Raw genomic sequence first — 21,087 nt, 5'->3', positions numbered from 1 at the left:
TAAATCAATGCTATTTAATACAGAACTGCAGCAGCACTTTTAAAAATAAGAAAAGCAATTTGGATGCCAAGCATGCATTTAGAGACCCAAATTTGAAAGTACCTTAAAGGTAGTACAATAATAAAGGCTAATAATGCAAGTACATAATTAGAGAATAGGAGTGCATTTTTACTTACGTGGCACTGTCACCCCGTAGTGCTGGGTATCACTGATTAGCAATTTCCGTTTCAGTTCATTCAGTCCAACCCCTACAGGACCTGAAAGAAAAAAATTGCCCTGTTTCCCAACAGCCAGTTGTCTCTTGTCTCTAGAAGTGCAAGTATGCTCCAAGGTAAGACTGCATAGCCTATAGCTGTGACATTACTGCCTTTTAGTCGGTGATTTGGCAACGCCCATGGTTCCAGCCTCTCCTAGTATATACAGAGCTGACAAATTTCAGGGGATGCAGTTGGCAGTTACTCTGTTCTGACTTTATTACTGAGGAAATATCAATGAAAATATGTTGCCAGCAAAGCTGACTTTCTTTTCTGCAGCAACTACCCTCAGCCTGCACCCACCTCCATCTCAGCCCTACTATAAACCTCTGCAGTTTTCCAGTCTGGCTTTTTATTTTGGTTTGGCTGTTTATTTTGCCAAAATACCCCCAACTTGCAGATTAGAGGACCCCAGCTGGCATGTGCAAAGTGCCCCCAAAGTCTCTGCACTCTGTGTGTCAGCATGGCCTCACTCCCTCCTACTGCTGCATCCCTTGCCTGCACCGGATGCCCCTGGGGACAATTGCTTCCACCTCCCCGTGCCCTGGGAGCACTGCTCCTTCAGCCCCTGCTGCAGGCAGGAACACTGCCCAGCTCCTGGCTGCCTGTAGCTGTCACCATCCACCTTTCGACTGCATGAGGGTGGCATTGCATGGAGAGAGGAAGGAAGGGCAGTACTTGCCAGGTCACAACCCATTTGGGATGTTTGGGTTTCTTTCTTTGTTGTTGATTTTCTTTTAAACTGTGCTTGTCTCCTGCCTGCTGTCTGAACAGGTCCAAAGCAAATGTTTCCTTCTTCGTGCGACTGCCAAACAGAGACCACTCTTGGAAGGAGGATGGCAGGAAGAAACAAAGACTGCATGGAATTTTTTTGACCCGTCTCCTCCACCTCCACTTGAGTAGTGCTGTACTAGAAGCAACAGAGCAAGATGTTCCTCTTGGCTTTCGAGTTGTCCCTAATTCTTAGCTATTTGCCAGTGGTGCCTTAGGTCTCTGTGAGGGCACTCTGTCCTGTGAGGTCTCAAAGGCTGCACAGGCACTTGCTGCCTGTCCCCAGGAGCCCTTCATGCAGGGCTCCAGCCTGCCTGCCCACTTTGGTGACAGGGCCATGGTGCTGTGTGTGAAGGGAGCTCAGCTCTGCATGTTCTTACATTTCTGACAGTGGAGAGCCTTCATTTCTACAGAGCCAGGTCAACAGCAGAAGGCACTGGAGAGTACTGGAACCATATCCTAAATAATGCAAGGATAATACCTGTGGTTTTAAGGAAAATTCTTGCACATTTAGTAAAAGGGACAAATGTATATATGGAGTGCTTCTTAACAAACACATTTTAAACACTGTAAAAATGTTCAAAACCTAATAAACATTTCATTGAAATAGTGTTGTAACCACTACTTACTAGGCAGAGTCCAAAAACAGACTGATGCTTCAGTACCTTCGGGTGCCTATCTGTAAAAATGACCGTACACCCTGTCTGGAGTTGAAACACATAATGATGAAAAGCAAGGGCTTGCTACTTTGCTGTTACCCCCAGACTGTGGTTCTACTGTAAAATCTTGGAGTTTCTTCATTTAAAGTTTCTATGTGTTCACATCAGTTAAACACACAACTACATTTCAAGTTCCATCTCTGACCTTCCTGTAAATTAATCTATCAGTATGTATAAATGTTTATTTAATATGGTGTACAGCAGCCTCTGCTGGTGCATGTCTGCAGAGGACAGCAATGTGTTATGTAGATAATGGCATTACTTTTATTATAATTTAATTTTTTTTTCCTTTTTATAATAGTTTAGCTCTTCAAGGCAAATATAGACTTTTATCGGAAAATTAATTAAAACTCTTAATATATCCTAGCAAAGTAAACCAAACCAAATGGAATGCAATTTTTAAAAATCACTCTATTACTTTTAAGCAAAAAATCTTTCCCATCAAATCCACACAAATATTATTTCCTTAGTCTACATGCTGTCAAATCAACTGTATGCTTTTAGCTCTATTTATATATATAAAGAGTCCAGGCTTCACTTCCTGTGACACATGCTTTGGAAACTTAGCTTAACTGTTTCCAGATAACAACTTCACTACTACTGTCTCCCCTTCCAGAGTAACATTTTAAAATCGTCTTTAAATTGAACTACTGAAAGGTGTAGAGTCTTCTTTTTCAGTGCTGTCGTCACAGAGTTCTCATAACTGTAGCATATGGACACTGAAGGCTGATTCCAGCTCAGCAAAGCCATCCATTACGTGGATTTTTATACTATCTCTCCCAAGTTAATATACAGTTCCCTTCTAAATATTCTTTTTGTTTTCATGTGGCAGAGAAAGATGCCAGTTTCTAATAGTTATGAATCTGAACACAATTTGAACTCAAAAAGAGAATAAAGTGTCAGGATTTAAAAGGATAATTCTGATTCTTATAGTCAAATATAAGGCATGCGGGATCCCTGTCTGTAGTGTAGTTTTGGTTTACTATAAATCATCCAGGCAACAATATTTACAGTTATGCTGACAGATTTAGAGATACTTTGCTTACTTTTTTAAAGGAACATTTGTGCTGCTTGCTGTTGCATGTTAAGTCATGGTAATGGTCAAATCCTGCACAAGTGGACTGCAGTGCCTACCTCACTTTATTGAGAGACATCTGCAGAATTAAACTATCAATCATTAAAACCTGCACTAAATTTTATACCACTCAGACACGTCTGAAGAAAACTGAAAAAACTAAGTTTAAGTCTTGGGAGGGTTAAGCCAACCAGTCATTCTTCACCCACAGACACTTAATGAGCTCCTAGTAGACTTTTGGAAAGAAAAGGGAAAGTGGTCTTTCAGAAAAGATTTTGTGAGTTAGATGACAATATTCCTGCTGGGATCACAAGAACCCAGTATGAGACCTGCCTGGAGAGAGGCTCTGTGGCTCAGTTCCTAGTTCACTATAATGCAATGATTGCACATGCATGTCTGACTGCAGCTCAGTGTGGTGGGAAAGGAGAACCTCATTATTTTGTGTTTCTGTACATTTTAACAAGCAGTGGGAGTGTACTTCGAGATCTGCTGTTCACTGAAGTTGGATCAGTGAGTTCATACTGGTGTTCTCATGGGCAAGACTAGGCACTGTGTTACATCCTATGTATTTGTTCCTGAACCTTGCTGACCTTCCAACGCATTCATTCAGGAAATTTTAATGCAGATAGCAATTTAGGTCTCTTTCTTCATTGTCCAGTTAGTTGACAGGAATAGCATGGCCATGGTAGCCCATTTTCCTGCACTACTGCTGTAGATCAATCAAGACTCTGCAAGCCACTACTGAACATATAAAAGCTAAGCCAGGAGAGGTGGAGAGTTAAAAGGCCCTTTCATTTCATCCTCCTTTGCTCTGAAATAGACCTGGCCTCATCATAACTCCTTCAAGATAAAACCAGAAGTGATGGATTAAAAAAAAGGAAAATCTAAGCAATACAACAAATAGAGAGCTTTTTCAGTCCCAGATTCCTTTCTCTGCAGTAGTGACCAGAAGTACATCTTTGTGGGAATTACTGACAGCCTCATTCAGAGACAGAGGCTTTTCTGATCACATCAGACACCAGTAACAACTTCTCCTTTATGGCTACATGCCTCTGGTCCTTGCTTCCATCACTGCCCACTTTGGACAGAAGCATCACCATGGGTGACCACAGCACCTGAAAGGCTCTGCACACCTCCAGTGATCACACTGCATGCACAGAACAGTGTGTGTTCTTGGGGACAAGTGCTCATGGTTGGTTACTGACAAATTTGCTTTATCATGCCCCTTCCGAAAGCTCTGACTTAGTTGAAACTATGCCAGATAAAGTTATTGCATGTAGCACATTCATTCTAACTCTAAGGAATTAAAATTTATGCTACTCTGGCTCTTAAAATTAACCAGAGCAGAAGCCTTTGTGAGCAGAACTTTCCCCTCATTAATATAAATGAAAATTCTAGTGTCTAAATAATACAAGTAATGTTAAAATATTCTACGTTTGTCTGATAGGGCTATGAGGTATGTAACACATAGGATGCAGGCAGTATTTGTGGTGGAAGACTTTAAGGATTTCTTGGCAGCTTGGGAATACTAAGTCACTAGAAGCAGACTGATGACATAATATTGGATAATTTTGTTTTTAGCAGACTCATCACAATCATAACAATTAAAAGCACACAGAAATGTTGGTATCATTACTGCTTCAGATGATGTTATATTAGCCCCAAGGATTTGCAGGGCTTTATTCATGAACTTAGATTTGCAGGCAAGGTAAAATCTTGACAAACAGGTACATTGAGCTGAACCTGAGAGTAGTGTGTATCACACAACAGGGCACTGAAATTACTGTGTGTGCAATTTGTGTTCTTTAAAATAGACTAGACCAATTCAAAATGAAGTGAAATTTGTTTTAAAGTTGTCAAACTCCCTGCCCCTAAAAACGGCAAAATCAAACCTAAATATCCCCTTTTAAACAGTAAATCTTATATTTAGACCTAGCTCAACACAACAGACATCTAGTGCCTCCACCAATTACAGCTATAAATTAATTATATGTCCCTTTCTTTCCTAGTACTACTATACAAATTATATTCAATGTATTATTATATGGAATGCTGCTACTGGCACACAAAAAACTTTTAAAATGTGTTTGCTTCTACTATACCTGTATTGCTTAGCTCTGCTAGTTTTTTCCACATTTTGCCCAAGACATTTTTATGGTATTGGCCAGACTTAAGCTGCTCTTAATATCCAGAGAAAAAACATTAGAATTATTGAAGTCCGCAATAAATTTCTGAATTGCTTTTGTTACTGAAAAAGCACTCTTTCTTCATTTGATTTATTACAACAAAAATCAAATGGAATCTCTAGTCATTCCTAAGATCAGACATATGCAATTTGTTATAAAAAGTCTACTTATCACACTTTTGCACTACACTGTGTTGATGTAACTGTAAAATCAACTCAACCATGTTATTACTTGTTGTATATAACCCAAACTCTCACAGTGATCACACTAGTAGGTGGCTGATTTTTAGTGCTGGAGAGTGACAAAACTGTTTATTAAAAACTCAATTTAATGTTCCCTTGGATATGAGTGATAGAAAAACACAGCTACTCAACAGTTCCTAACAGTCCCTGATAGAGGCTCATATTTCTCTGCTCTGCTGCTTTCAGAATGGAGGAAATTTTACTAATGAAGAATCAGCCTATGTGTTACAGCCAAGGAAACAATAATCAATGAGACGTTACTCACTCGTAGCAAAGGTTACCCATTACTCATTGGTACTCCAATTGTTACCTTTGAAAAGATTAAGATAATGCACTTTCTCTCTTTTGGGGAGACTGAAGCAAGGCATTTTGGTTATACAATAAATGCTGTGAGGAAGCCATGGCAGTGACAGATTATAGAAGAACAGAGAGCTGACTAAGAAAAATATGTTGAGTCCTCTGCTGCTATGCTTACATTCATCCTTGGCCTACAGAGGTCCACATTGCATCCACCTTTATTACTACTTGTCCATTTACTTTTTCCAATGCAGTAGGTGGTTTTGTTTCTTTCCACTTTTATTGTCTGTCTTCACTGACCTCAGGTATTTATCCTGTTCTTTTGGGTTTTTTTTCCACATAGATATATTGATTGATCACTAAGTGTGGAATATCAACATAATTCTTTTGAGTTTTAGTACAGCTTGACTGCCACATTCAGACTTGTAACCATGGTAGCTGTATTTTAATGTCATCTCCCCTTGGTTTAGGAAAGCTCTAAACACAATCTCCTAAAGCATCCTTATATGCAAGTTGAGACATCCTGTCTAGAAAGGTGGACTACCAGACAGGTGAAAAAATGGAGCATGTTCCAAGGGAAGGGGTTATTGGTCTGTGCTCCATGACTCATTATAAAGGGGAGTTCCCTGGGACATACTCTGTTTCACAACCATACCAACGACACAGACTGGGCCCTTACAAAGCTTGCCCATGGCAAGATGGGTGATACAAGTGACTTGCTCAAGGGCAGGACTTCCATTCAGAGAGCTCCAGGCATAGGCTGGCAGAACTTAGTGAAATTTCATGAGGACAAAGTTCTGCATTACAGGCTGGGGACTGACAAAGGCCTTGGGGTTCAGGTGGGCAGAGCTAAGCACGAGTCCCCAGTGCTCACTGGCAGCAATGAAAGGTAACAGGAGACTGGGCTGTACCAGCAAGAGCCTGGCCCACAGATAGAGGGGAATGTTTCTTCCCCTTCACTCAGCACCTGTCAGTCCCTTGTGAGGAATACTCTGTCCACAACAAGCCCTGCACTAAAATACTGTCGATAAACTGGATCAAAGACATCAGAAGGCCTTGAAGATGGTCAGGAGCTGGACCACATGACCTGTAAGAGAGACTGAGGGAACAGGGCTTGCCTGGCTTGGGGAAGAGATGTCTTCAGGGAGACCCACCAGCACCCTTCTGAGACTCACTGAAACGATGGAAACCACCTCTTCACTGAGGTGTGAGGTAAGACAGGGAAGACATGATGGGAAGACAGGCTCCCAAAGCTGGTGCCATCAGCAACCTGCTCAGAACCTGGTATTGATCTCACTCAGTGGGAGGCTGGACCAGGTGAACTCCTGAGATCCCTTCCAATCTAAATGACTTTCAGGTAAGCATTGTGCTAATCAGCAGGTCTCTGTTTTACTAGGTCAAAAATAAAGAGAACAACTTACCAACCAAAACAACAAGCCTGTATTTGTCATTAGGTTGTCGTCTATATTTTGCAACTTCTTCATAGGTTGGGATATCTGCTGTATCATACTGATCACTCTTCTTGCACTCATACATGGACTTGTTTGTTTTTTTATCTTTTCTGCTAAGACGAAAGCTTCTTCTAAAACCAGCTGCAGTAAGAACAGGGTTTTTTCAAAGTAAGAAAACAAGTCTTCTTAAAACATTTGAAAACAGTCTCTTCCAAACATTCAAGGATTGGAGCATGTAATAAAAAGTGTATTATATGTTCAATAAGCCAGGTCATTAGAATGACATTTCCCATGTTTTTAAACTATATCAGGTACCTATTTAAACTGCAAAATTAAGATTACCGACAAAACAGAACCTTTGCAACAACAAACTGCAAAATATAATTGCTATTAAAAATTGTTACTGAATTGTTAATATATTTAGATTATTTAGACAATTTGAGTATCTTATAAATTGATACATATATACAAGGCAATTCACACAAGCGGGAGTCTCATACCACATCTAATGCACATCTATTAAATCACCATGGCACACAGACATCAAATAGAACATAAGATAGAAACACATCTGGTGGTTGAGAGGGTTAATGAGAATTAACTCCTTGAACTATTCTCTTGTGCTTAGCTCCATGCTGATAGTATATTTAAAAAGTGCATTAAACCTTTCCTGAGTATGTTTAATAGTCAATCCAAGCACTCATAGTTAAATTACAAACTACTAGAAACATCTTAGGCAATACAGTACCCATATTATGAAATTAAAAGTTAATACTGCTATTAAATCTGTATTTATAATTGCATCAACTGTGTGATACCTATTGTGCCTTCTAGAGAAGACTTGAAATTTCACATAGCTTTTAAGCACTCTCAAAGGAGAAAATCATAGGCATTTTCAAGCAGAACAGCACAAAAACTGTTTTACACTACATGTTAAAAACTAATTTAGTACTCTGTTAATGATTACCTTGGAGTTTTTAAAATAAATCCTTTATATTGCATTACATAAAATTGTACTGGTATCTCTACAACACCACTTTTGTTCTATAAGAAAGTACAGGAAAGACTGTGAAGACTGCAAAGCTGATTTCACTGTCTGGTGGTAGTAGAGTAAAACACAAGCTATAGAGTAAAACACAAGCTATACTTTAAATACTGGAAAAGTTGGTGTTTTTTCCTCAGAACACTTCATGGGGCAGTAAACATGTGTAAACTTTTGGTGACCCCAGATTTTCAGCAGAATGTTTTCATGTTCTTATAATAGCACTTATGTTTAGGTGTTTGAGAAGTAGCTGTATTGTAATTTCTTTATCAAAGGAAATACTGTGCAAGTTCAAGATTCAGTTCTGCAAATATTTAGCACCAGATCTGAAGAGAAATGCTGCAAGGCTTAGATATAGGCTTAGCATTTTGCACACATACAGTTTCATTGAGCATAAATCGTCACAGAACCTGGACCACAGAAGATGTTAACCAAGTTAGTTAATTGATGTCAGCCCCTACACCTATGGGAATCTACAACACAAAGCATACACACAAAAGGTAAAGCAAAATTTCTTTGAGAATACCATGATGTCAACCCATTTATATTCAAAATACGAATAAGTGAGCTGAAAATCTATGACAAAAGAGAACAGCTAGTATACCCACAGAAAGGGCAGATGATATTTTTAAGAAGTACAATATAGTCCAGACTAAGTAGGAGGTGGGCTGACATAGAAAAAGATCAGAATATGAGATATGAAAAAATGAAATAGACTGGGTTACGTTATTTTATTATTGAAATAACACTGACATTGAAGTGACTGCAGTCAGAAACAGCAATGATCTATTGGAGAGCTTACACCCCCACAAGAGGGCCTGGGAGATCTTGCTTGCCCTAAGGTGAAATCCATCATGACACAAGGATGTTCTCTTGATCACAACTCTGCCTAAGTGTACAGATAGCTATATAAAGAAAGGTTTTAAAAGTAGCTTTATCAATACAGACTACAGGCACATGAAGGGAGTTACAAGTTTCCTGAGGCTTCATCTAAACTGTTCCTTATTAAAAAACCCCAAACACCAACAAAAAAAAGTTGCCCAAAACCCTGAAAATTATTCTGTTTGTTGCATCTTTTTCCTTTATAATAATTTTATTGAAAAACAAAAAATAGAGAAAAAAGAAAGAATAATTCTTCACCATTGACTACTAAATGCTTTACAAAATTAAGACCTTTGTTACAAGACCAAGAATCCATGTATCTGGAAAAGGTAAAAAAGTAAGAATAATGATCAAATGAAGCTATGTCAATGGTCTCCATTCCAGTTTGGTGTTGACCTTACAATTAACAGCAGCTCCATGCCCCTGATCATCTGTCTCAAAATGCCATTAGAACATCTTCTCAACCTCTACTTAAATGGTGAACTGTGCAATCTTTAGGAAAAGTATTGTTTCTGCAAAATCTTCCTATCAATTCAATCCCCACTCTTAGGTTTGGTAAGAACATTTGTAACTTGTTCCTCTTTTCTCCAACCAATTCATTCAGATCTCATTAGCAAACTATCAGGTGGTAGATTATTCAAGAATTTTCATTTCTTTCACTCCTTGGAAAAAGACAAAAATCGTTCAGCTCTGTCTTCTGGCTGATTTGTCCCTTGTCACTTTTACAGGCTCCACAGAAAACATAACAAAGACTCAGGTGACATGATTCCACTGCTAACTGTGTTTCCTTAAATAAAATATTTTATATTTCTGCCACTGAAACTCATTGGTAAAATGAAAATAGTAACATTGTCCTGTGTATTAAGAAAGCTCAACAAGAAGTTCAACCAGAACTTAGACATTATATAAAATAAAATATACTAATTAGAAAGAACAAACATGAGAAAAACAGAAACTAGAGTAAGGCTGACCTCTCTGAAGTGTGCTGGTGAAGATACTCTGTAAAACTATTGACTATTAAAAGTTGGTGGTATGCCGTTTGCTTCACCACTTTATGACTATTTTCAATTTAGAAGTTTTTTAACCTGTTCCTCAAAGTCCATCTGAATAGCCCATACAGAATCTCAAGAAAGTTTGCTTTAAATAGCATTCAAACTCAAAACATACAGTTCCAAGAGGAAGGATGTTTCAAATATATCCAGCACTTCTATGATACTGCTGCTGCATTCCTGAAAGCATGTTCATTGCTCATCATCTGCTATTGTAAGTCCTTTCCTATATGGCTTAACTTTACTGTGACCCACAAGCTGTTTTATAGAAATGCTAATAAGTATTTTCTATTGAATGTCTGCATTTGTAATTGCATTTTATGTTGGGAACTATGACTGCACAAAAATATTAAGCTGAACAGACACAATATTGTACTTTTAAGGAACAAAAACATTTATGAAAAAGCAAAAAATATTCTACTAATGTTTGCATATTTTATAGTTTTGAAAACGTAATTCATATATTTAAATTAACAATACAGCATCATTAAAAACACGGTGCGGTGATGATTACTACAGAGAACCAAACCCAATACTAATATGCAGCAGAAAAGGTTTCCATAAAATGATTCATGTTAAAATTTCTATAAAGACAAAAGGAAAATGTATTGCTTGCCTAGAATATTTGATAATATAAACCCTGATGAATATGAAAGGAGCTGCAGGCTACACTGTCTGTGGAATATGGGTATCAGCAGAGATTAACCTTAGTTGCCAAGTATGCAGACTATAAAATAAAAGGGGAAAATTCTATCACTAAAGCGACATAATCTCCTGAACACTGAGAAGCTTGCACCAGCTCACTGGTTACAGCTACACGTCTAGGAGCTTACTGAACATGCAAACCCATAAACTGCTGCTGGAATGTAACAGATTTGGTGAAATAAGAGCAGGCTCTGGAAAGAAAATATTAAGAACAAATGTTCTCAAACTACTGATGTCTTCAAAACTTATACTTCTCAATATGAAATAAAAAATCATTACTAATAAACTTAATTAAGGCCCAACGAGCAAAGAGAAAACACTTAGATCTCTAAGAATAAAAAAATCTTAGCAGAAAAGTTTGATCATTCTTTTAACCATTAGCAGTATACATTTCATCCTTTCAGAACAACATCCTTACACTTAAACAGAGAAATCCACTGGGGCCTGACCCAGAATCCAAACTGAAAACACACAATGTGTGAACCTGCCTGCCTTGCAATATTTTAAAAGGATGATGATGCAAATAGCTGTGCTTATTTACATTTAATGACATTATTCTGAAGAAGTAGATTGCAACTATGTTGTGTAAATTTCAGTCCAAATATACTAATAAAACCAGAAAGTTAATTTCTCAAATTCAGGCAGACTACACTAACAGGAAATAACAAAATATAAATTTGTGCATGCTTCATAAATTTACAAGTAAGACTCCAGAATGCTATAAAGCACATACATGGGCTTTTGTTACTTTTCATTCATTAAAATCAGTGCTTAAGTACATGTTTAAATTACATACGTTCTTTGCTGAATTTATTTTTTTTTTCATCTTAAACAACTTCTATTTATTTGTAAATGCATTTAAGGGCACTCTTTGTATTCATATTATTGACAAAAGTAAGTTTGGTATCATGGTCATTATCTAGGTTTGAATGAACATAATATTTTCACTAGATATTTCTGGATATCATTTTCCCCCCAAAATATTGATATTCTTTTTACATTGGCTTCTATACTGAGGATTTCTATTGTTACACAGGAACTGCACAAACACAGAGCAGACTTCTTACTATGTTTGCTTCTGGACTGACTCCCAGCTTGCACATTTAGACAGGGTTAATAAAAATTTAGATTATGTCTGGATTTTAAAGACGAAATTGAGAATAGTAAACAGATGATATTCATCTATATTTATTGTATGTTCATAAAGGTTCAAGCAATGTAACCAGAATTTAGGCTTGGCAAAGGCAAACTCCTAATGTTTTCCTCAGCAATTCCTCAGGAAATTACAGCAGAAACATACGGTACCATACTGTGGCTTAAATATTAGAATTTGGTGAAAAAATCATTAAATTTATCTGAGTCACTTTAGAGGAGAGGGTTCAAATTAATAGCAGTATAGCTTTGGATATAAAAGATTTGACCCAAAACGGTTCAGACATTCTGCCTTCTGAAGACTCTCCTCCTGTGCTCCTTATGACTGCCCTGTATGTGTGTGAAGTACATATCCTTTCAGAGAGGGTCGGGTGCTCACAGAGTGATCTGGCTCACAGATTGCAGTGCCAGAGCCATATATATGGTTTGTGAAACAAGGAGACACTGGAGTGCATGAGACAGTTTGAATTATAAATCACTGTGTCCTGTTACTGCATGCAAAAGAATCGTAACATCAACTGTCAAAAGCCTACCCGCTTGTTCTTAAGACAGGAACATTTTAAACGAATTATTCTAAGTGAAGAGTTTCAAGGATCCACAAATCTCTAAACCAAAAAGCTAATTATTCACAATCAGTGACATACTTGTGTCCTTACCCCAAAATTGGTCCTAACATTAGTTTTTCTGCCTTCTGACTCTCCTCTCTGACATCTCACTCCAAAACCACACACCCAGCATGAGATGGCTGAAGGTACCACCTCTGGACTGCTGACAACATTCCACGACATGGAAGCTCTCAGGAAAAACCACTGCCTGAACTGTATGTAGCAATTCTGAATAATTTTTGTAAAGTTTTGCCTAAGTAAACCACAACGCATCTTGATATTTTGTTCTTTGCTTCTGGGACAACAGAGTCTTTTTCCTCAAGAGGCCTCCTTCCTAAAATGGCCATGTCTTTTTGGTAATTATGAATCAAAATGTTTCAGTGAAAAAGGCTACAGTACCTAGAAAAGGTGGATTTTGTTTTGCTACCTTCATTCTCAAATAAAGCAGCAGCCCACTAAGATCTGATTGCAAAACCATGATAGTCTCACCCTAAGAATTCATGCAGTATATATTTACATACAGAAAGAAAAGACTTGGGAGGGGTATTGTTCATGTTTCAAATAAATTATTCAATAAGGAAAATTAATTTCATCTGGAATCACATCCAAATTATCATTTTCCAAACATCCCAAATATTTCAATACAATTACAATTCAACATGAACTTAGTAGATTACTTAACAAAGGTAAGAAGTGTATTTTCAGCATGATCAGATACTCACAAGTTCCACAAGCACAGGATGGAATTATAGCACACTAAGGCTCTGTGAACAGGTCAGAGTTCTTTCAATGATATACTTTGTGTGTACCTGATGTAGTTTATATACCACATTTAAAACAACTTTAATTTACAGTATTGGTCTAGGATGTTTCAGTGAGCCCACTGGCTTGGAAATACTAAAGTACTTTGACAAGTTTCTCCCCACTACTCTTGTAGCAGGAGGATGAAAGTCTTGGGAAAAGGGCTGGTTGCCACAAAATCTGCTCCAGCCAGCCTTCAGCTGGCAGGAATTCTGGACAGTTTCAACTAAAATATTTTTACATAGGTTTCAAAATGGCACAAATTAAAAAGTTGAAACATATCATGGAACCTTTTTAAATGTTACTTTTGTTTGAAATTTGGAATCTTGAAAATTAAGCCAAAGCACTCTTGCCGCTCCTATTCCCTGTTCCCCGCAATGATACATTGAGCTCAGACCAGCATTAAAGCTAAATTTAAGCTACTGAGTTATTATGACTGATATTTTGTAATGTGGAAAAAGAATTGGTGCCTGCAAATTTGCTCTGTATTCTTACTGAATCCTCCAAAAAACAGTTAGATAGACATGTACAAAGAAAAAATGTGTACACAAAACTTGAATAAAACATTGAGAGTGTCTTTAAATAATTTTTCATGACACAGTAACCTTTTTGCTTCATTAAACACATAGCTTGTTTCATGTACTTAAAAAATTTTGACTTTAAGATCAAACCAGTATTTTATTAGCCTATGTTTAACCAGGTAAAGGCATACATTATATAAACCCTTTATGTCAAATCCAATGAGCCATGTTTAAAACCTTAATATTCATGCATTTGTCATGCAGAGTAAGGACATTTGTATGCAGATTACCCCCAAAAGCAAAGTAGACACAGTAGCTCCAGGGAAAAGAAGCTGAAAGAAAGGGACAAAATTGTCTTTTGTAACCAATTGCTCACCTAGATAGGATCCACTGTTGTGACCAGCACATTCAGCATCTTCTGGACGGAGGGTAAAAGCATACAGAATAAGAGCCAAGAAATAAAGCAGAAAAGTTAGAAGCCCAGCAAAAAATACAGAAGAAATTATTTTTAAAATGACAACTGTACAAAGCACAGCATTAAAAAGCCTTCAATAAGCCATTTCCTTAAAAACATAAAACAATCTTTATTGTTTTATATTTTAGCTGAAGATATTCTTGGATTTTGCAGCATGCACACTGATCTTTTTACCTTTTCAAGCAAAAGTTGTGATGACAACAAACATACTAAAAAAATTCTAACATTGTATTATTCACATTTTATCAGTTAATAGAAAATATGCCACTTAAAAGAAAGCAAAATGATTTGATGTAAATCAAGCTTTTTTGTAAACTATACATTATCAAACTTTAGCTTTATGTTTTGGCTCACTGGATTAGACAGAAAGGTTTTTGATCAAAAACACATCCTCTCATTTAATATAAAAGAGCTATAATGTATATTTTTACATGCCAGAGGCCCTTTGATCAAAAATATGAGCTACAATTTCTAGTGCTTTTATAAACAAAAGCCTCTTAAGTAAAAAAAAAAAAAACAAACAAAACCAAACAAACCAAACAAAAACCCACAAGAGATCAGCTGCTATTACTTTTACATATGCTGCAAACATAACAATAACCAGCTACACTCAGAGGGAAACTCGAAGGGAAAACAGTAACAATGACACCACATAGATGAACCTTCTACCATCTCAGAGACGTAGTCTGTCAGTATTAGTTAGAAGCTCAGGACCTCTCATGGCCACGTAATTAACTTGGAACCATCTCTCTCCATCCCAGCCCACCCAAGTGCTGCCAGTATTATTCTATCATACTGCTTTTCTTTACATATCTTGCAGAAGTTCAAGAGAGAGAGAGCAGTTTAAAACAACAGTTCAAATTACTGATCATTAAATGAAGCAACTAGGAATATTCTGGTATTTTTATCTACTTTAAAACATGATTCAATGTATTTGGTGGCAATATAAAAGCATCATATGTATAACATCTCCTAGAAACACTGGACTATATTCAATTTAATTCTAAACACATGTTCTCTAAATAAAATTATTGGGCTATTCAGGGAAACTTTTATACATGTACCTTCAATTTCCTCTGAGAAGCACAAAGGAGAAATAGGAAAGGAAATCATTAAATGGAGTGAAAACATAACTTAAGAAAGAAAAGTTAAATCGAAGAAGAAAAATGCACCTACCACACTCAACCGCTTCCTCATCTTAGAACAGCCAAAAAGACAAAGTAATATTGTTTAATACTTCATAAATAGGAAAAAATTCAGGTATGTAAACTACTCTCAAATTCTCTTGACAGCACCTATTATATTGAGGCATATACCAACATACCAGTAGTGAGTTTAACTACACTCAGAAAAGGATGCAAAAAGGCATTGAAATACTATGTGCACTTTAAATTCCCATTTGTGATTCTTCCACTATTCATTTGGTAGAAATGACCTTACCCTGCTGTCATGTAAGACCTCTTTGGTATTAAATCCAAAGTTTGTTAGTTCCAATTAATAAGTCTTAACCTAGAATTTCTACGAATCACTACCTTGAACATGATCTCAGTATTTTTGGGCACTTACAGTAAGAGCTGGGACTGCCCTTCAAGATGGATTTTTTAAAGGTTTTTTGGGTGTGCCTTTTTTCCTTTTTTTTTTTTTTTTTTTGAAAGCCTACAATTGCAGCTGAAAACATGCTGAAAGAATTCACATACTCTTGTATTCTTTTCTCTGACATTATCCTAATATAATAGATATACATAAGACTTCCTCCTTACCTATAGTAAATAAACAAATTTCTGCTGCCTCGAAAGTAGAAAACATACATCTTTGTAATCATCTTTAGGGTTATACAGAAAAGCAAGATAAATATAATGAATTTTTTTTCACAAAGATATTATATACTACGGTTAAGATTTATAGAGAGATTTAACAATCTACCTCTCAGTCAAATTTCCTTTAGAATGTGGATAAATAGGCCTAAAATACAATAATTTCAAAGACTTTCTATGAAGCATGTATTTTCTCAGAATGTGAAAAATAATTCAAGAGCTATTTTACAATCTTTTATGCATAACTAATGCACAAAACAAAGGCCAGGTCAAAATTCTCCTGCATATATGACCACATGGAAGAGCTCTTTTCATGTCATGTCATGAAATGGATCTCTTCTGCCACAGAAAAATACTGGTTTGTGCAATCAATTCTTGGTACCATTGTTCTTGAGGACTTACATTTTAAAATATTAATTTGGAAGACTTTTCTGAATCTCATTTAAAGTTTATTTCTATGGTCAAGGCACCCATATGTTTTAAGTTGTCTGGGAAGTCCTCTAAGGTGAACACTCCTCGGATGACCACATCTGGTGCCTTGAAAGAGTGTAGACAGTTTTGTGAGTTGAAGGTGAAAGCATTGGCTCCATTTTTCTCTGTTGAGCTTAAAAGCTCCCAGTTCTTGACAAATGGCCTAAAGCTGGATCTAGAATGGCAGGCTGGCTTCCAGGTACTAACTCTTTTCTCCTTCTCTGTGATGTACAACAAATTTTTCTGTATTTCCATTTCCATGACTTTCAATAGACTGCAATGTATCTCCTGAAAACAAGTCACTAATGCTCAACACCAATTCACATTAATAGACCTTAAAAGTCTGCTGAATTCAACAAAGTTATTTGACTTAACTAATGAATGTGCATTTTAAAATACTGTCTGGTATTTTAACACTGGTAACAGGTAAGCCCTCATTTATGAGTATGAAAACCAGACCAGGAGCAAAGGAGGTTGGTATGTACACATGGACAGAGATCTGTACACGCTCAACCTTGACCACTGCAGACCTCACAGGAGTGCTGCAGCTGTGGTACATGGTGGAGTTACAGCATCAGGGCTGAGAACACTGAAAGGAATCCAGGCTTCTGGGCAACCCCTGCCGGGAAAGGGAACATACTTATCCATAAATGAAAGACATTAGGATTCCCAAGTGAGTCAGCTGAACCCAGAAAGCACAAGCCAAAACATCTACAAGCTGAGGTTTAATGTTGAGATAAAGGCATTCTGAACTTCCTGTGTTTTCTTAAAAATTTTCCTTCTTAATACTGCTCTTAACTTTCTTGGGCTACTCTTAAGGTTGGAAATAACAGTCTGTAACGAAAAGATCTTGGAAATCACTGGGTTTTCATAGCTTAATGCAGCTATAAACAGTCAGCAACATGTAGCTCCCAGTTTGAACTTTACAAGGACCTTTACCAGAGCTATTGCCTGTCCCTAGTAAAGTCAGAGGTTACTTGCCAGGAAACTTTGTATTGTGATTCACTACTAAATACAGCTCTGTGCATCTGAAGCAGCTGTATGCATGAACCAAGTATGTGTCCAAAGTTGCAAAGTTTTGAGACATGAAAAACTGAGGCCAATACAGTTTCACTAAATGGAAGTGGACTGAGAAAGGAAAGGTCTTCAGCTGGAAGGGACAAGTTAAAGACTAAAAGAGGTCAAAGTCTAAAGAGGAGGAAATCTGATGGGAAGTAGGGAAACAAAAGCAATGACAAAATGAAAAAAAAACCCCAAATCCAAACCATAAGGCAACATGGAACAAATAAAACACTGAGAAAAGAAGAAATACAATCAATTAAATGTATTGTGGTAAGAAGGCAGAGAAAGATCCAAAGAAAATAGTCACGAAACAGGTTTATGAAATGACAACAAAGCTGTAACAAGACAAATGGGAAAAAAGAAATAGGAAACAGAAGCACAATGGAAGCTTAGGTGGTTTTATTCATTTTAGAAAGATTTCAGCATAGCAAATAATGCTAAACTATAACAATGAAAACCAGTATCATATACACTGTGCTTTTGTATGTATTTTAACTGAAATGTAATCAAGATTTGGTTTTTGCGGGCCTCACCTAAATTATACTACTTAGGAAGCTCAAAACCAGGGCCACTTCCAAGAACATTCTCAACTCTTTGGAACAGCACAGCATCAGATTAATATTTTTTGCTTTTGTTGACTTTCTTTCAAAAATATATTTCCACCAAGCAATTTTATATAATGTTTCTCAATCTAAAATTTGATCCAGCAGCTCTGTTCTAGTTTCTTATCACAAACAAGTTGCATTATTCCTTAAACTATACTTTACTTTAGTAAGCAAGAAATTGTGATGTACAACAGTCAGCATCACAGTGAATATTTTAAACACTCTTGATTTTTTAGTGATGAAGAGCTCCACATAGCAATCAACATTTATACTGTTTTGCAGGTTTTTATGCTCTGGAGTTTTGTAGATTGAATGATAAATTATGTTCATGCAATAGGAAATTAAAGATGATCAAATTTAATTCTCTTATAAAAGAATCAGACAACAGTATCTCTATGAAGATAATTTGGAAAATGAAGAAGGATAGTCTTGCAGTGAAGGACAGATCCATTTCCAGTTCTGTCTCATGCGAACTTGACTCAAATGTCATCCAGCTTCAGGTTTCCTTAATTTCTCTGTGGTAGCAGGAAGTTAAGATTTGTAAGGACAGGAGACTTCTGAACAAAAATGCTAATATGCTAATTTAACTCTATAGGTCTGGTTTATTTTTTGTTTGTACATGTAACTACCTGCAGGTGGGCAATCAAGTTTCAAACATGAACACAGAAAAATACTGAGAAGAAAGGCAGAGTTAAGATTGTGCAGCAATTATAACAAGCACAAAGAATCCTACTATACATTTATCCTAAATGTTTGGTCTTCAAATACAAGTAGTACAAAGCATTTATTTTTTTAGCCTGTTTAAATTTTTTTGTTGGCAGAACATAATCTTCAATTCAAGACACTCAACTATGGGTAAACTGGGTTACATCTTGTTTGAATGAACACCATTTGGCTGCAGTTAAGTCTTTCCTCTTGCTCACACAATGCCAATCACATCTCATAAATCAAAATTGAAAGTAAAACGGGTTTTAAGCCTTAGAAAAACTATATGATGATGGCTTTATCACAGTAAGTATTTACATTTAGCATAAAGTACACAGAACAAATGTATTTTCATGGAAAAGACATCCCTGAACAACTCTGTCATATATGCTACCTACATATATTAAACTGTACACATGGGTTATGGGTATACACATATACATATGAACACATACACAAGTTGACAGAGCTTGCAGGCCACACTAGCATAAAATATAAAGTTACCAGTAATTTTCATCAGAGACAACACATACATAATGTAAGAATAAACACAGTAACCACTGTGAAAGCAAAATTATGCTGAAGGAGTATATTTTCTTGCCTGATTATTGCAGTTTATAACAACTGCAGAATAGTAAGTTATTTGGTTGTTATTCAAAGAATTTTTTTTTCTTAATAAAACAGGTTATCACTTTTGCCTAAAAATTAAAGTAAGCTACATGTGCAAGAATGACCAAACCTGTTGGCAATATCTATTGCAGTCAGAGCAAGAGTACTCTTAGTCAGGAAGTTAACAGAGTGGGAGCTATTGAACAAATAATTGCTCCCTGTACAAAGTCTCATGTCACTCCAATTTAGCCAGCATGCAGCAAGAGGAGAACTCACAGAGGCAGCTCTGGCTGACAAGCTGTCCAAGCTAAGATGATCACCTCAAGCCAGGAATGCTATTAAGTATTACTGAGGAATATCAGGTAGTAGGTTTCCATGGAGCTGGCATTCAGCAGTGGCTCACAAGCTCAGACACACAAAAGCCAGTTGCACATAGGCAGACACATCTACAGAACCTCCCTCTGTATCCCAGAGAGTTCCCCCACACTCACTCAGGTATATGGCTCATTCACCATCCCAGCACATGCAGGGTTAGTCCTGCTCACACAATCTCATGCAACTCTGTTCCTTTACTTTCATTCCATTTTCCTACTTCTTTTCCTATGCTGCTTGTTCTTACTTTTTTTCCCCCCAGCATCATTTCCCCACAGTATTAATGTACAAGACTGCTTTTTGCTGAAAAGTCATTGCTGTTAAGTATGGAAAAAAATGATGAAAATACTTCAGTGGTTTGTTATTCCTCCATCACTTCTGCACTAACCCTAAGCCTGGGAATTAACATATCAATCTTATCAGCAGGTCAGAACACCTAACAGCCATTTATCTCATGCATCAAATATTACTGTTGAACTTACTAAGGTTTTTCTACCAACAAAAGCAAAACAAATCAGGTCAGAGCTCCTGTCAGAAATTTTTGCATTTGCTGTTTCAAAGACTTTAACAAAGTAAATATATTAGTATTTTATTTAAACAGAATCAACAAGCAACTGAACTAGTGCACAAACAGTGACTATAGCAATGCTCCTGCATAATACTGTTAATTGCATTAATCTAAGAATTTCAAAGCCTATCCTTTGTGGGGTTTTGCTTAATGGGGTTTATGGGCAGCTTTTGTCCATGTGGTCTTTCATTGCCCTTGTTGCAATACTTTCTCCTTTTGTTCATCCTCAATACAAAATTTCACCTACTCTCTTTTCCCTTTATATTTTCATTCCTACTTTTTCTATATCTTCCTCTTGTCAGTGCAGGCTCCACCAACATTGCCAGTTTCCTTCAACTTCAGTCCCAGATACCATCAAAACGTGCATCTTCTCCATTTGCACATGAGAAAGTGTGATTTCTATGTGGAGTGTACACTGTTCTGTCCTCTCCTCCAGTGTGCACATGACATGTGAAATGCTTTTCACTCTCAGGGGTACAATGTGAGAATGAGTCCCCTCGATCTTTCAAGAAAAGGGCTAAATGCTGGGAAAGGCATGTGTATTTACACATAGACACAATGGAACAGTTCACTTGACTATTAAAATGAAAATAAGGATTGGCATTTCCGTTAAAAACCAATGCTTTTAATAACTTAGAACTAGATTGGGTTTGT

The 21,087-nt window shown here is 36.9% G+C and overlaps 1 protein-coding gene across 6 annotated transcripts in view; it reads right to left on the bottom strand.

Moving 5' to 3' along the window:
- Positions 1-21,087, bottom strand: part of MPP7 (membrane palmitoylated protein 7) — a 147,728-nt gene that overhangs the window by 9,063 nt on the left and 117,578 nt on the right. For 2 of the 6 annotated variants that reach the window (XM_038162943.1, XM_038162952.1), the window contains exons 13-17: positions 15,404-15,424; positions 15,292-15,303; positions 14,129-14,170; positions 6,966-7,136; positions 177-257 (exon numbers count right to left, since the gene is read on the bottom strand). In XM_038162943.1, coding sequence (XP_038018871.1) covers positions 177-257; positions 6,966-7,136; positions 14,129-14,170; positions 15,292-15,303; positions 15,404-15,424 — 327 coding nt within the window. The remainder of the gene's footprint in view (positions 1-176; positions 258-6,965; positions 7,137-14,128; positions 14,171-15,291; positions 15,304-15,403; positions 15,425-21,087) is intronic. The other 4 variants (XM_038162961.1, XM_038162976.1, XM_038162969.1 and 1 more) reach the window with 4 other exon arrangements.

This window comes from Motacilla alba, chromosome 2 (assembly GCF_015832195.1).
Source record: "Motacilla alba alba isolate MOTALB_02 chromosome 2, Motacilla_alba_V1.0_pri, whole genome shotgun sequence".
NCBI classification, from domain to species: Eukaryota; Metazoa; Chordata; class Aves; order Passeriformes; family Motacillidae; genus Motacilla; species Motacilla alba.
This window is presented reverse-complemented; position numbering and strand designations above follow the sequence as displayed.